General features: G+C 38.8%; 1 protein-coding gene across 1 annotated transcript; it reads left to right on the forward strand.

Moving 5' to 3' along the window:
- Positions 1 to 577: 577 nt before the first annotated feature.
- On the forward strand, positions 578 to 12,239 carry LOC134057951 (arylsulfatase D-like). The gene is made up of 10 exons (XM_062514994.1): positions 578 to 603; positions 1,148 to 1,297; positions 3,210 to 3,331; positions 4,782 to 4,904; positions 7,990 to 8,413; positions 9,142 to 9,278; positions 10,495 to 10,629; positions 11,013 to 11,175; positions 11,459 to 11,580; positions 11,869 to 12,239. Exons 1-10 carry the CDS (start codon positions 578 to 580, stop codon positions 12,237 to 12,239), a joined length of 1,773 nt encoding a protein of 590 aa, XP_062370978.1.
- Positions 12,240 to 12,553: the final 314 nt, after the last annotated feature.

A 12,553-nucleotide genomic window follows, 5' to 3' on the forward strand; every position in this document is an offset into this window, starting at 1 on the left:
TCTTCAAACAGTTTATCTCACTGTCCTGACACTGAAAGGAGAAGCGCCAAAGAAAGCTCTTCATTCTCAGAGTTCAACAACAGGAGATCAGAAATTCTTCCAAGAAATTATAATTGTTGGGAAAAGATGACTAGAATTTCTACAACTAAAAATACCTCTTACAACCCTAAAAGGAAACTTAGCACATTATGTGAAAAAGCACAATGCTGCTACTGTTTATGATTATAGAAAAATAAGTCATACTGAGGACAGGATTTTAAAACACATTCTTTACTTTTCTGAACAGTAAGTATTTCTATATAGATGATTCATGTAAAAAAGTAGAATTATTTTGCTATTTTAAGATAAACTTCTTTACACAAAAAGAAAAGTCCCTCTAATAATTGAAGGGCTAGCAATAAAAATAACAGTAATGCCTTTTCTTTATTTAGGGTCTGATCTGAGATGTGCTGGAGTAAATAAAACAGAATGTTAACAGGCTTTGAGTAAGGTTTTTAATCTATTTTTATTGCAGTTACTACTAGGAAGATGTAACTATGACAAAGTACTCTTGGATTTGAACACTCCAAACACAGAAATGATTTGGCAACTGTCATCTATTTGGTAAGAAAAGCATCATGAGTTGTTGTTGTTGTATCATTCTTAAATCTAAAGTAAGTGAAGCTTAATAATGACATAATTATGACAAATAATGACAAATACTCTTATAAAAAAGTAGCATTGTTTGTCTCACAGTGTGATTTTTGTTTGTTTTTCTTGTTATTAACCTTTTCACAACCCAAAGGTCTCAGTCTGGGCAAAAACCATGTCAGAGGAAGTTGATCCCATTCTCAGCTTCTGAGAACAACTCCATAAAAATCCAAAGCCAGGAAGCAAAATCCCTTGTATACCATCTGCTACATGGAAATTCCCATGTGAGACTGCTCACAGGAAACTTGAAAACAATCAGGAAAGGAGATTTTATAGTCCTGACATTTTGCTCTTCATTACATTGGTTTGGGTAAATGATAAACACTCCACACACCCTCTGTGTCTGAACAGAGTGGTCTGCTCTGCAGCCAAGCTCACAGTGGAGCATCTCTGGCCACATGCAGGGGGAGTGATGAACGGCCAGGTCACTGGCTTCTTTCCCTCTTCTGTGTTTCAGGTCAGCCCTGGTTACACCCCTGGTTTTCGGTCTGCTTTTGCAAGCACCGTTCACACAGCCTTCCAGCATCACACAGCCAAACTTTGTCCTGCTGCTGGCTGATGATCTCGGCATAGGGGATGTCGGTTGCTATGGGAATGATACCATCAGGTAAGGAGAGTGACCTTAAGGGTGAAGAGAGCTGGTGTGATATTTAATGTAAACCTGAAATCCTCTGCCCAGGATTATCTCGTAGCCTGGAGGGTATTCCCAGGGCCAGCTCTACTGTGTGGCGCTGCTTTACCATGCGAATATGACAATCATTCTTGTGTATTCCTTAATTGCCTAACACTTAAAAAACAGCTATACCCAAAGATAGAAATATGGTCCCCTCTTTCAACACTCTTTACCTCATTTTAATTCTACGTTACCGTTCTTTCCCAGTCTCATAGCAAAATACAGTTACATGACTTCAATGAGCAATGTTACCAGGAAATATTTCTCTTTTCAGCCTCAAGGACTGAATTTGCCTTTTCTTTGAAAATTGTGCCACAGTATTGCCTACTGGCTTGTAATGTGTTTGAACAAAACCAAATTTGCTACCATCACTCCCCTCAACCAGCAAAGTTCTTGGAATCTTACTCTGAAAGTCTTCAGTCAGCAAGTTCCTGACGGGCAGCTGGTGATCATAGGTAGCTGATAGGGTTCTGCAAAGCCAGGCCTCCACAGCATCATCCCCGAGGCATGTATTTTGTTTTTACACATTGGGGTGTACTAGCAGGGTGCCTAAGTATCTGGGCTCTCTTGGCAACTGGTTGTCTGCAGTGCAAAGAATGGCAGGATATTGAAATAACAGTTTGGAAAGCAGACCTAGTGCTCCCTTGAGGAAGAAGGTTTATCAGCTAACAGAGATGGCAATTGTGCTGAGGGGTGGAACTACACCAACTGCTTTGCTGAGTTACCCTGAACTGCACCTCTGGTGAAGGGCTGTAGAGAGTAAGAAACCTTATTGCAGATGTTGTTTCCTGGCAGCTTGTCTTTGAGGAAGGAGTCCAGAACAATATGAGTACAAAGCAACAAAACATCCAGGGTCTTTCAAAATCCTGCTGAAGGTTTGGGTTTTGCCTGCTTGTGAACATCATTGATAATTGCAAAAAAAAAATTGTAAAATTGAAGCTCAATCTAATTTAATATAGAAGTAGGCACACTTTGAATTAGAAGATGGGGGATATTGTATTCTGAAATGTCAGGTATTATCTTGTCTGTAACTAGTGTGCTAAGGCAAGTTTGTTTTCATCGGTTGCCAGTTGCTTGAAAAATACCCTCTTCTCACCTACTTACTCACCTTGCAGCTTAATTCATGCTGTCATGAGAGATTTCCACTACAGTGTGAAAATACTCAGGATTTCTTTCCGTTTTTCTCCTTTTCCTTTCATTACAAATGTCATGAGAAGTACCTTGTTAGCTTCCTTATCTGTACTGTAAGTCATGTAGCATCTTGTCTAGTCAAGCACTATCACCCTGTGGCAAGTAAATTACCATAACACTGATACACTGAGGCTGATACAGCCTTCTTTAAGAAGCTAGTGTAGGAAAGGCAGCTCTGGAGGAATGAAAAGTCCTCGCTGTGAGAGTGGTGAGGCACTGGAACATGTTGTCTGAAGAAACTGTGGATGCCCCATCCTTGGAAGTGTTCAAAGCCAGGCTGGATGGAGCTCTGAGAAACCTCATTTAGTGGAAAGTGTTCATGCCCATGACAAGGGGGTTGGAACCTTGTGATCTTTAATGTCCCTTCCAGCCCAAACCATTCTACAATTCTATGATTTCTGCAAGACTCTTCACAGGACATGGGGGGGAAAAAAATGTTGTCTTAAAATTAATCTGGATACTGACTTATTTTTAATGAAGAAAAGCAAAAGATAAATATTTCCCCATCACTTGAGAAAATTAAAATAAATTCCAAAAATATTTCCTGGCCATCTTTAAATAGAAGAAACTTACGAAAATAAAGGTAAGCATATAATTTCGTATCCCCTGGAAAGACTCTCTGGATGATATGTGGTGGCATTGGTTGCACTTTTAGGACCCCGAACATCGATCGCCTGGCAAAGGAAGGAGTGAAGCTGACCCAACACATCGCTGCAGCTCCTCTTTGCACCCCCAGCAGAGCAGCGTTCCTCACTGGCAGATATCCCCTCCGATCAGGTTTGCCTTGCGAAGACACACAGCCTGTAAACATTGTTTTATTGCTGGAGAGAGCAATGTCATACAATGAGCACAGAAGAAATAAGGGTGCACAATTAGGGGTGTCGCAGACACTCCATCCCTCACTGAGATACAGGAGATGTCAAACAGGCTAAGTGACTTTGAGATGGCTTCTGTATTTGCAGGGTGTTTGTGAACTGGTCTGGGGGGAAGCAGAGCAGAGAAGAACCAGCTCTGCAGAGTGCCTTGGTCTCCCCACAACACACTGTTTTGGTTATGTTTTGATGCTCTGCTGTAGAGATTGCAGCCAGAATGGAGTTAGAGAAAACTGTTACATTCAAAACAGTCATTACTCAAAACATGAAGAATAGTAACAACACATTTACAAAGCACTAGTTAAATTAATTTCTATCATATGTGACTCCTATTAGATGTCAGATGCAGCTCAGTCCTGCAGGGAGCAGAGTAGGTCTGTGCAGATGTGTGTCCATTCCCTCCAGTCAAGGTGCAGAACGAGTCATTCATGAGAAAGCTTCTTTATGTATCTGTCAAAATTAATCTGTCCTAGGAGATAACAGTTTGACAGCAATACTATTTTTCCCAGTTGTGTTTTTGAAGAAAAAACACTATCCTGTCAAACTGCATCCCTGAGATGAAGAGGTATGAAAAACAAATAGCTCTACATGTTTCTAACAGCAGCCCTCAAATGCTTGTTCTATTGCAAATTATCTTCAGAGCCTTCATTCCTGAGGCATTTTGAAGCTGATATGTCATCCTACTTTTATCATGACAGCTCCCACTGAGACTGGTAGTTTGAAAACACACACGAGCTTATACCGACCCTTTCCCACTGTAACAACAGGGCCAGAGATGTTCTGTGCTACAATGACAGATTGAACTTTACAGAGCGTGGTGTGATGTGGTTATGCCAGGATAAAATACTAAATGGGAAGGTGTAAACCTGCAGGTGAAGAGAAGATAGCTACTCTGTGGGGCTTAGAGATCAGACATCAGCCATGCCACTGTGCAAGGAAACCCTGAGTTCCCTGGCAGCCCTCAGTGAGCTGGGGTTTGTGACTGACAGGGAGCTGATGTCTCCTTACGCTCCTCCCTGCCCTCAGATTCACACTAAGCAAGTGCATTTCATACAGCTTAGGGTGCCACTGTGACATATAAAATCTCCTATACAACAGTGTTATTCCAAATGAAATTAAATTAAAGCAAAAAAAGTCCCAATACGAGATACAAAGAGGAAAGAATATGTACTGTGGTGAGTCTTACCTCTTTCTTAATCTTGTCCCGGGCCTTAGATTAATTTTCCCAAACAAATGGTACTAGGACAAATGTTTAACGCTATCATTTCAATGTAGTCAGGAAACAAAAAATTATGTTGAATAAAAAAGACTCAACCCTTTATACTTACTCAGATTGTTTTCTATTGCATTTTTAGGGATGGATGCTATAAATGATTACCGTGTTATTTTTTGGAATGCCGGCTCAGGAGGGCTTCCTCCAAACGAAACCACTTTTGCCAAAATGCTGCAGCACCAAGGCTACAGCACAGGACTGATAGGTATGGTGGCACTCCTTTCCTAAACATGTTCTTGAATGTGTTTCACCTGCACATCTCTCTCAAGCCATTTGTTTTAGCTAGTAGCTGATTGTACTTCAGTTGTAATATTTTTATTTCCTGATTAAGAATAATCTATAAAAAGAAACTCTGACCACGAAGTACCTCTCTTAAAAGAACAAGCATATTATAAAGATGGCAATTTTTACCACTGACCCACTTTCAAGCACAGCTGTGGTTGTTAAAATGCATAACAGAAAATATTATTAATTCCTGAATATTATTGTACCAGGTATAGGATACTTATCCCAGTACTATTTCATTTTAAAAAAGTAAAAATATGAGCACCTTTTAAATATGCATGATGATGTTTTACACAGTTCAGAGTAGATCCACACAAAACGGAACAGCTGCTACTTAAAACATCAGAGACATTTAATAGTGTCACAAGATTGGGCCTTTCAGAAACAGAAATAAAGCATTTACTTTTTTCTTCAGTCACAGCATGCCACTGTAGCTCACCAAGATTTCAGTACAGCCCAAAAACACTACCTTTTCCAGCAACAACATGAATTTCATTTAACTTCCTATTTTATAGTACTATATTTTTAGTACTGGTGTGACTTTTGGCTATGATCTTGTTTCAAATAATTATTTATCTTAGATGTGTCACATAGTTCCACAGGCTGATAAAGCACAAACATTTATGGCTGATTTTTCAGCCATTTGCCCTACTTCATCTGAGCATGTAAAATGCCAAAATCCAAAATCTGTATCTGGCACATAAAAATATTAGCTGCACAAACCAACTGAATTTATTAATAAAACTTCCTGCAGAGATAGATTTGTATTCATTCAACAGAATAAATCTAAACCACAAAGGACAAAACTAAAAGAAGCCTTCCAAGCAATTTAAAGTTTACATTACTGAAGCTCCATTTCCTGTTAGTTTTGTTACATTATTATTTTACTTGTTTTAATCAGCTCATAAAGCAGACCGTGCATGCTCCATCTTGGTTTCTGCATGTTATCACAGGCAAAACAATCAGATTTGTCTCCACTCTCCCCAGGAATTGCCCTGCAGCAGAGTTGTGCTGCTTGCCTCCCAGAAGTAAAATGGGGAGGCATTTTCCCTGTGGCCAACTCAGCCAAAATCACACTACAGATGCCAAAAGCATCACTTAGATTAACCAGATTGGTGGATCTTGATTAATTGCACCATGGAGGCTGATGGAAACCACCAATGATAAGTGACACACAAAATACCACAAGAATTTTACATTCAAGTCACAAAGGAAAAAATCTTAATGCACCATCTACCCATGTCACCACAGCTGAATGAGCACTAAGTAGTCTCACCTGAATTGTTTGTGATTGTTTTGCCCTGAGCACAACCAGTTTAATTGCAAAGTTAAATCCTATTAATAACCTGCAGCTTGAGGTGATAATGAGATTTTTTGTTGGGAAATGCTTTGAAGGTTCTTTGTAGTATGTTGTATAATGTTGTATAACTAAAGCCCTCAGAGATTAATTTATCTTAATTATGCACTTAGTTTAACTTCTGGAAATCTGATTATTTTCTAGCATATCAGAAGCCTTTATCGACCTCAGCTGGAGATTTAGGTGTCGGAGTGCATCTGAACTCCAAGAATACTTTATCTGCACTTGTATTTATGACCAACACATCTATGTATTGATTACAAACCTATATCATTCAACAGCTGGCTTTAAATATGTCAAGAGGTAAACTGAGTAGAGATTTTAGCTGAAAGCAACTCATCCACCTATGCTAGAACTTAGATTCTTTCTTTATATTTACAGCTGAGAAGCAGCATTTTTTCTCCTCTGGGGAAGTTTTTCTGCTCCTATTGTAATGCACTGCAATTCTATTGAAACCTACCCAGGGTTGGCTGGTATTATACGTACAGATAACATGCTGAACCTTTTACTGAGGATAGCATCATCCTGGAAGTGCACAGTTCCTCTCTCTACAATAAGAGCTAGTTTCAAATTAGTTTTCGAGTAAAATTCTTAATGTCCATTATGGTCTGACATCCAAGATTTGCATAAAATGCAATTAAACCTCTGATGAGGGGTAAATTTTGTTCACTCAATTCAGACATTCTCAAAACTCAGTGTTTGAGCCAACTTGCTATATCATCATGTAAGTGCTTTACCAGTCTGTTTTAATAGATTGGAGGGGAAGCAAAAGCATGGTTTTGATGTGCCATTCATGATAGTAGTTTGCATGTTCATACTGAACAATAAATTGTGTTGCAAAAGATGCTCCTGATATATGAAGACTTCAGTATCTAAAAGAAGTAGACTTTAACTTTTTATAATTTGATTAAATACAAATAAATAGCAAAAATATTTGTTAAACAAGGTCTTTTATTCTCATTCAGTATGCGGAGATATAATGACCATCAAAGTTACTTACAAATATATTACTTCATAAGAAATCCTGATTTCCTGAGCTCAAGTTTTTCTGGATCCAATGGTTTGTCTGGCAAACAGTTTCGTGAGCTGCCAATTTGACTACTCCATCCATATCTCCCCTTGTCAATCTGGCACCAACACTAAGTGTTGCCATAATCCTGACATCAAATACTTCTAAACCTCCCAGAAACAAGTCTGCACAGCACTTTGAAGGTAAAGAGACAACTAAACAAGGTTATTTTTGCCTATGCTTACAAAAGGACAGCTTCTACATGATATTTTTGATAGGTGGCCAGGAAGACCATATATTTTTGCTCAGTTTGGAATTTTCATCAATTTCTAGTTGACTTTATATACTTTAAAAAAAAAAAAAGTGTGATTAAAGCTACAGGGCATTAATATATATACAGAGCACCAATAAATGTGTTGAAAATTTATAAATGCAGAGGTTTACTTTAGTCAATCCCATTATATAACTACATATAGATGTACATATATATATATACTACTGGTATATTTCTGTGTATAATGATGAAGAAGTTATCACAAGCACAAAAGAACCATCACTTTTTGAGAATTATTTTATGTAAGGAAAAGTCCATTCTTTTAAAATATTATCTCTTTATATTTTAATAACCTCTATTTTCAGGGAAGTGGCATCAAGGTGTTAATTGTGAATCTCGCAATGACCATTGTCATCACCCTTTAAACCATGGATTTGACTATTTCTATGGGATGCCTTTTACACTAATAAGTGACTGTGAGCCAACAGAAACACCGGAGATGGACAGAGCCTTTAGAAGGAAACTCTGGCTTTCCACTCAAGTGATTGGCCTCATTGCAGTCACTGCTGTCCTTGGAAGACTGACAGGCTTGATTTCAGTCAACTGGAAAACACTGACCTGCCTGGCTGGGTTTAGTCTCCTGTTCTTCATATCCTGGTTCTCAAGTTATGGATTTGTACGGTACTGGAACTGCATTATGATGAGAAACCATGGAATTACTGAGCAGCCAATGGTGACAGACAGAACTACATTCCTTATCTTGAGAGAGTCCATTTCATTTATTGAAAGGTGAAGTGGACGTCCTTTGTCCACAAATTTTCTGGTTCTTGCACATTTTGCAACTTGTAAACAGCACTTTCCTGTTTCATGTCTTCATAAGTTTTTATAATTTTTACAATATTATGTAGGATTATAAGTACTGTTATTCATTTTAAATAATATCAACAGTAATGTCATGTAATTAAAAAGAAAAAAAGAAAAGCTGCTGCTTAAGGATGTCTTATTCCTAGCTTCACTAAAGCTGATAATACTTCCCAATTTCCATGGGTTGTATTTTATATTTCTAGGCTATATTTAAGAAATATATATACCTATCAATGAGACCAGCACTGCAGCTTTAAGGAATAGCAGGTGATGTCAGAAATGTGTGTGTGGGCCAGGGAAAGAGAAGCAGAGCTGTCATGTAGCCTTTTCATATGGACTGCTAAGTGGGCAACAGCTGGCAGGAGATGAGCCTGCTGCCTCCACTTCAGTAGCAGAGTGGTGTTTTGCAATAGCAGAAAGCGGATCTTCAATCTGGAAGTTTTCTATGAATCAGGGTACAAAAAGGATAATTTTATATAGACCCAAAATTATTCTATGAGATCCTAATCATTGAGTTATAATATTTTACAAAGTAAGGTGTTTCTGAAGGAATTGTTAAAATATCTATGAAAAAGAATACTATTTTTCACTACAACTTATCTGCTTTGAGAACCTTTCTCCCTAATAACACAGTGTTGATTTCTGTTTTGTAGAAATAAGCACAAGCCATTCCTCCTCTTTCTTTCCTTTTTGCATTCCCACACCCCTCTCCTCACCACCAAGAAGTTTCTTGGGACGAGCAGACACGGTTTATATGGAGACAATGTAGAGGAGATGGACTGGATGGTGGGTAAGTCCATATAGTATATAACAATGTCTCCAGCTATCTAATACCTAGGTCCAAATAAAAAGTTTTTATTAAAATAACAAAGAAGATGATTAAAGCATGTACAAAAAAATAATAAGCATTTCATGAACATCTGTCAGTCTTGTGTGAGCATTATTGATTTATAGTGTTGGTTTTTTGCTTTCTCCAGTCTTGGGCCAAATGTTCACTCTTTTTTTATTTTTCGGTCAAGTGTTTACCAGTTTTAACCATGTTCCCTTAGCTCGTGTCAAGGAGCTCTCCTGTTCTTACCAAATATGTGATAAATATTTCATTTTCTGTGATTAATAAAGACCAGGTCATCTCAGCCTCTTATACTAATTTCTAAGTAGAATACATCAGGTGGTGATAAAATCGATAAGCAAAATAATTTCAGATTAAAAGTAGCAGGTTATTTATTTGTGAATGCTGCATTAAGCAGAACACTTAATATTTTTCAGCCACAATCATAAATCTAGAAATATTCATCAGTGTTATCTGGTATGCCCCCCACGATAAGATTCATGTTATTTTTCAGCCTGTTTTTCTGGAGGGGAAGGAGAATTATTCGTCATTCAATCATGACGGACAAAAAGTATCCACGTTTGCAAAAGAGAGAAAAGTCAGGTACACATACAGGAAGAATTTGGTTTCAAACCTGTCAAACACTTACACACTGCAAATATAATTAAGGATGCCAGAAACAGCTCAAGAATGACTTAAATTTAAAGGCACCTTGTTGTTGAAGCGTAATATATCCATGCAGTAATGTAATGCAAATCCTAACTGTGGTCTAGACGATAAAAGATAAGGGTAACCTTATGTTCTTCCCATATTTTTCATGATGGCCACTACTGATGCAGACACTAACTTTTGGGACCTTAGATCATAATTTCTTTCCATATTTTTACAGTACATGGGAGTTTTTGCCCTTAATACAGACTTCTGGTCTGTGAATGGGGTTCTTGCACCCCTTGTTAAAATGCCAATAATAAAGGGGTTACAACACATCACAATTTTTGTGCTTCTAGAGACAATCAAATAATAACTACAAATATCTATCTTAAAAAATATTAACTAATGAACAGCCATACATAGGTAAGAAATTACACCAGTAATTGTTTACAAGACAGAGGTTAAAGTTTATGTGGTATGAGGGATGTTTTTGCCTTTTAATATATACATATTCTTGTGTTTACAGGCCAGGTTCTCGATGCTATTGACAAGGAAGGGTTGAAAGATACTACACTGGTTTACTTTGCCTCTGATCATGGTGGATGGCTGGAAAGACAAGAAGGTGAAAGACAGTTGGGTGGCTGGAATGGAATATACAAAGGTAAGAGCTCTCAGGGACAGCGACAACCCAGCAACAACTAGTAAAAAACTTAGGACACCCCTAAGGCTTAAATAAGATTGTACACTCAAGAAGTAAAACCGGTTTATCACCAAGAAGCAAATACATCTTTTTCTAATTAGGCATGTAACAACGTAATAAATTCTAACCTGGGCAGGTGTCCTTTATAAGCATGAATTCTCAGATTGCCAAGGTCTGATCTACTGAACACGCTTTCACTAATGATCAGTAGGAGCTTAGCAGCAAAAACAAAAGAGTGAAGAAGGGTCATCGAGGTAACATGATAATACAAAAATAATTGTGCAAAAATTCTCTTTATTTTAAATCAAACTTATTTTTGTATTTTTCTTTTTATTTAACCAAAGGTGGAAAAGCTATGGGAGGCTGGGAAGGAGGAATCCGTGTCCCAGGGATATTTAGATGGCCAGGAGTGCTGCCTGCAGGCACAGTTATTGATGAACCTACAAGCCTTATGGATATTTTTCCTACAGTAGTTCACTTGGCTGGAGGGACAGTGCCTAAGGACAGGTACAAAGAAAAGCATTTTTATTCCTCCTTCTTTCCCAAAACAATGGAAAATCTAGCTTGGAAACACATTCCAATAGATGCTTTCTTTTTCAGTCCTGCTGCTTTTCTAAAAACACCAATGTCTACTCAGTCACCTCTTCTCTACCTTTGAGATTCAACCCGTACCTGCCATCTTCTGCAACCCTCTTTCTCGTCCAGAGAGGCCAGTTCCAGCGAGAGGTCTGCAGAAGAGGCACAGTTGTGTCCAGCTCACCTGAGCCCTGTGGTCTGTTTCTCGTGCTAGGGTGATGGATGGCCGGGATCTGCTGCCTTTACTGCGGGGAGCGGCGGAGCACTCGGAGCACGAGTTCCTGTTCCATTACTGCGGCGTTCACCTACACGCTGCGCGGTGGCACCAGAAGGACAGTGAGTACAGAGCTTCTGCACAAAGAATTATATTCAGTCTACAGGAGGACACATTGTTCTAACACATCTGCTGCTGGGATTTCATCTTTCCAAGTAGTTAAGGTGTAATGTGGTAAAGAACTTACTAGCATTGCCTGTATTGAACAGCACCAGGAGCAATTACAATACTACCTTAACTAATAAGTGTAGAACTGAAGTACATCCAGAAATGAACTCTAGAAAAACATTCACTCTTCCTTGTGATAACTGACAGTGTTATAACCACTGCGATTCTTTCTTTCCTGCCAGCTGGAGCTGTTTGGAAGGCTCATTATGTGACTCCCATCTTCAGTCCTCCCGGAGCTGGGGCTTGTTATGACAGAGGATTTTGCCCATGCTTTGGGGAAGGAGTGACCCATCACGAACCTCCATTGCTGTTTGAGCTCTCACAAGACCCTTCTGAAGCCAAACCTCTCTCAGCTGACACAGAGCCCCTCTTTGACACTGTCATAAGGAAGATTGGCAGAGCCATAGAGGAGCATCGCAGGACGCTGACTCCAGTCCCAGAGCAGCTCTCTGTGTCCAATGTGATGTGGAAGCCGTGGCTGCAGCCGTGCTGTGGAACGTTCCCATTCTGTTGGTGTGATAAGGAAGATGATAATAAACTTGTTGGCCTGTAAAGGATAGAACCTGATACTTTCTAAAAAATGTGTTTAGATTAAGAGTGTTTCCTTCAGGGGTATTTACCCATGGGTCATTTGTTTCTCTAAACTGAGACTTTATAAAATAATTATTCTAGTGAATGGCACCGTGTTTAGTAAAGATACCTTTAAGCTGGACACTCTCAGGGAGGGATTAAGACAAATGGTCTGAAGACCATGTTGTAACTGGCATCTGCTGACAAGTGAATGAATAGTTCAGATGCACTGGATCAGGCCAAGATCAGAGCTGTACAAGAAATGACTCTGAATCTATATTCGGAAGCTTCCCTTTG

This window comes from Cinclus cinclus, chromosome 2 (genome assembly GCF_963662255.1).
Source record: "Cinclus cinclus chromosome 2, bCinCin1.1, whole genome shotgun sequence".
NCBI lineage: Eukaryota > Metazoa > Chordata > Aves > Passeriformes > Cinclidae > Cinclus > Cinclus cinclus.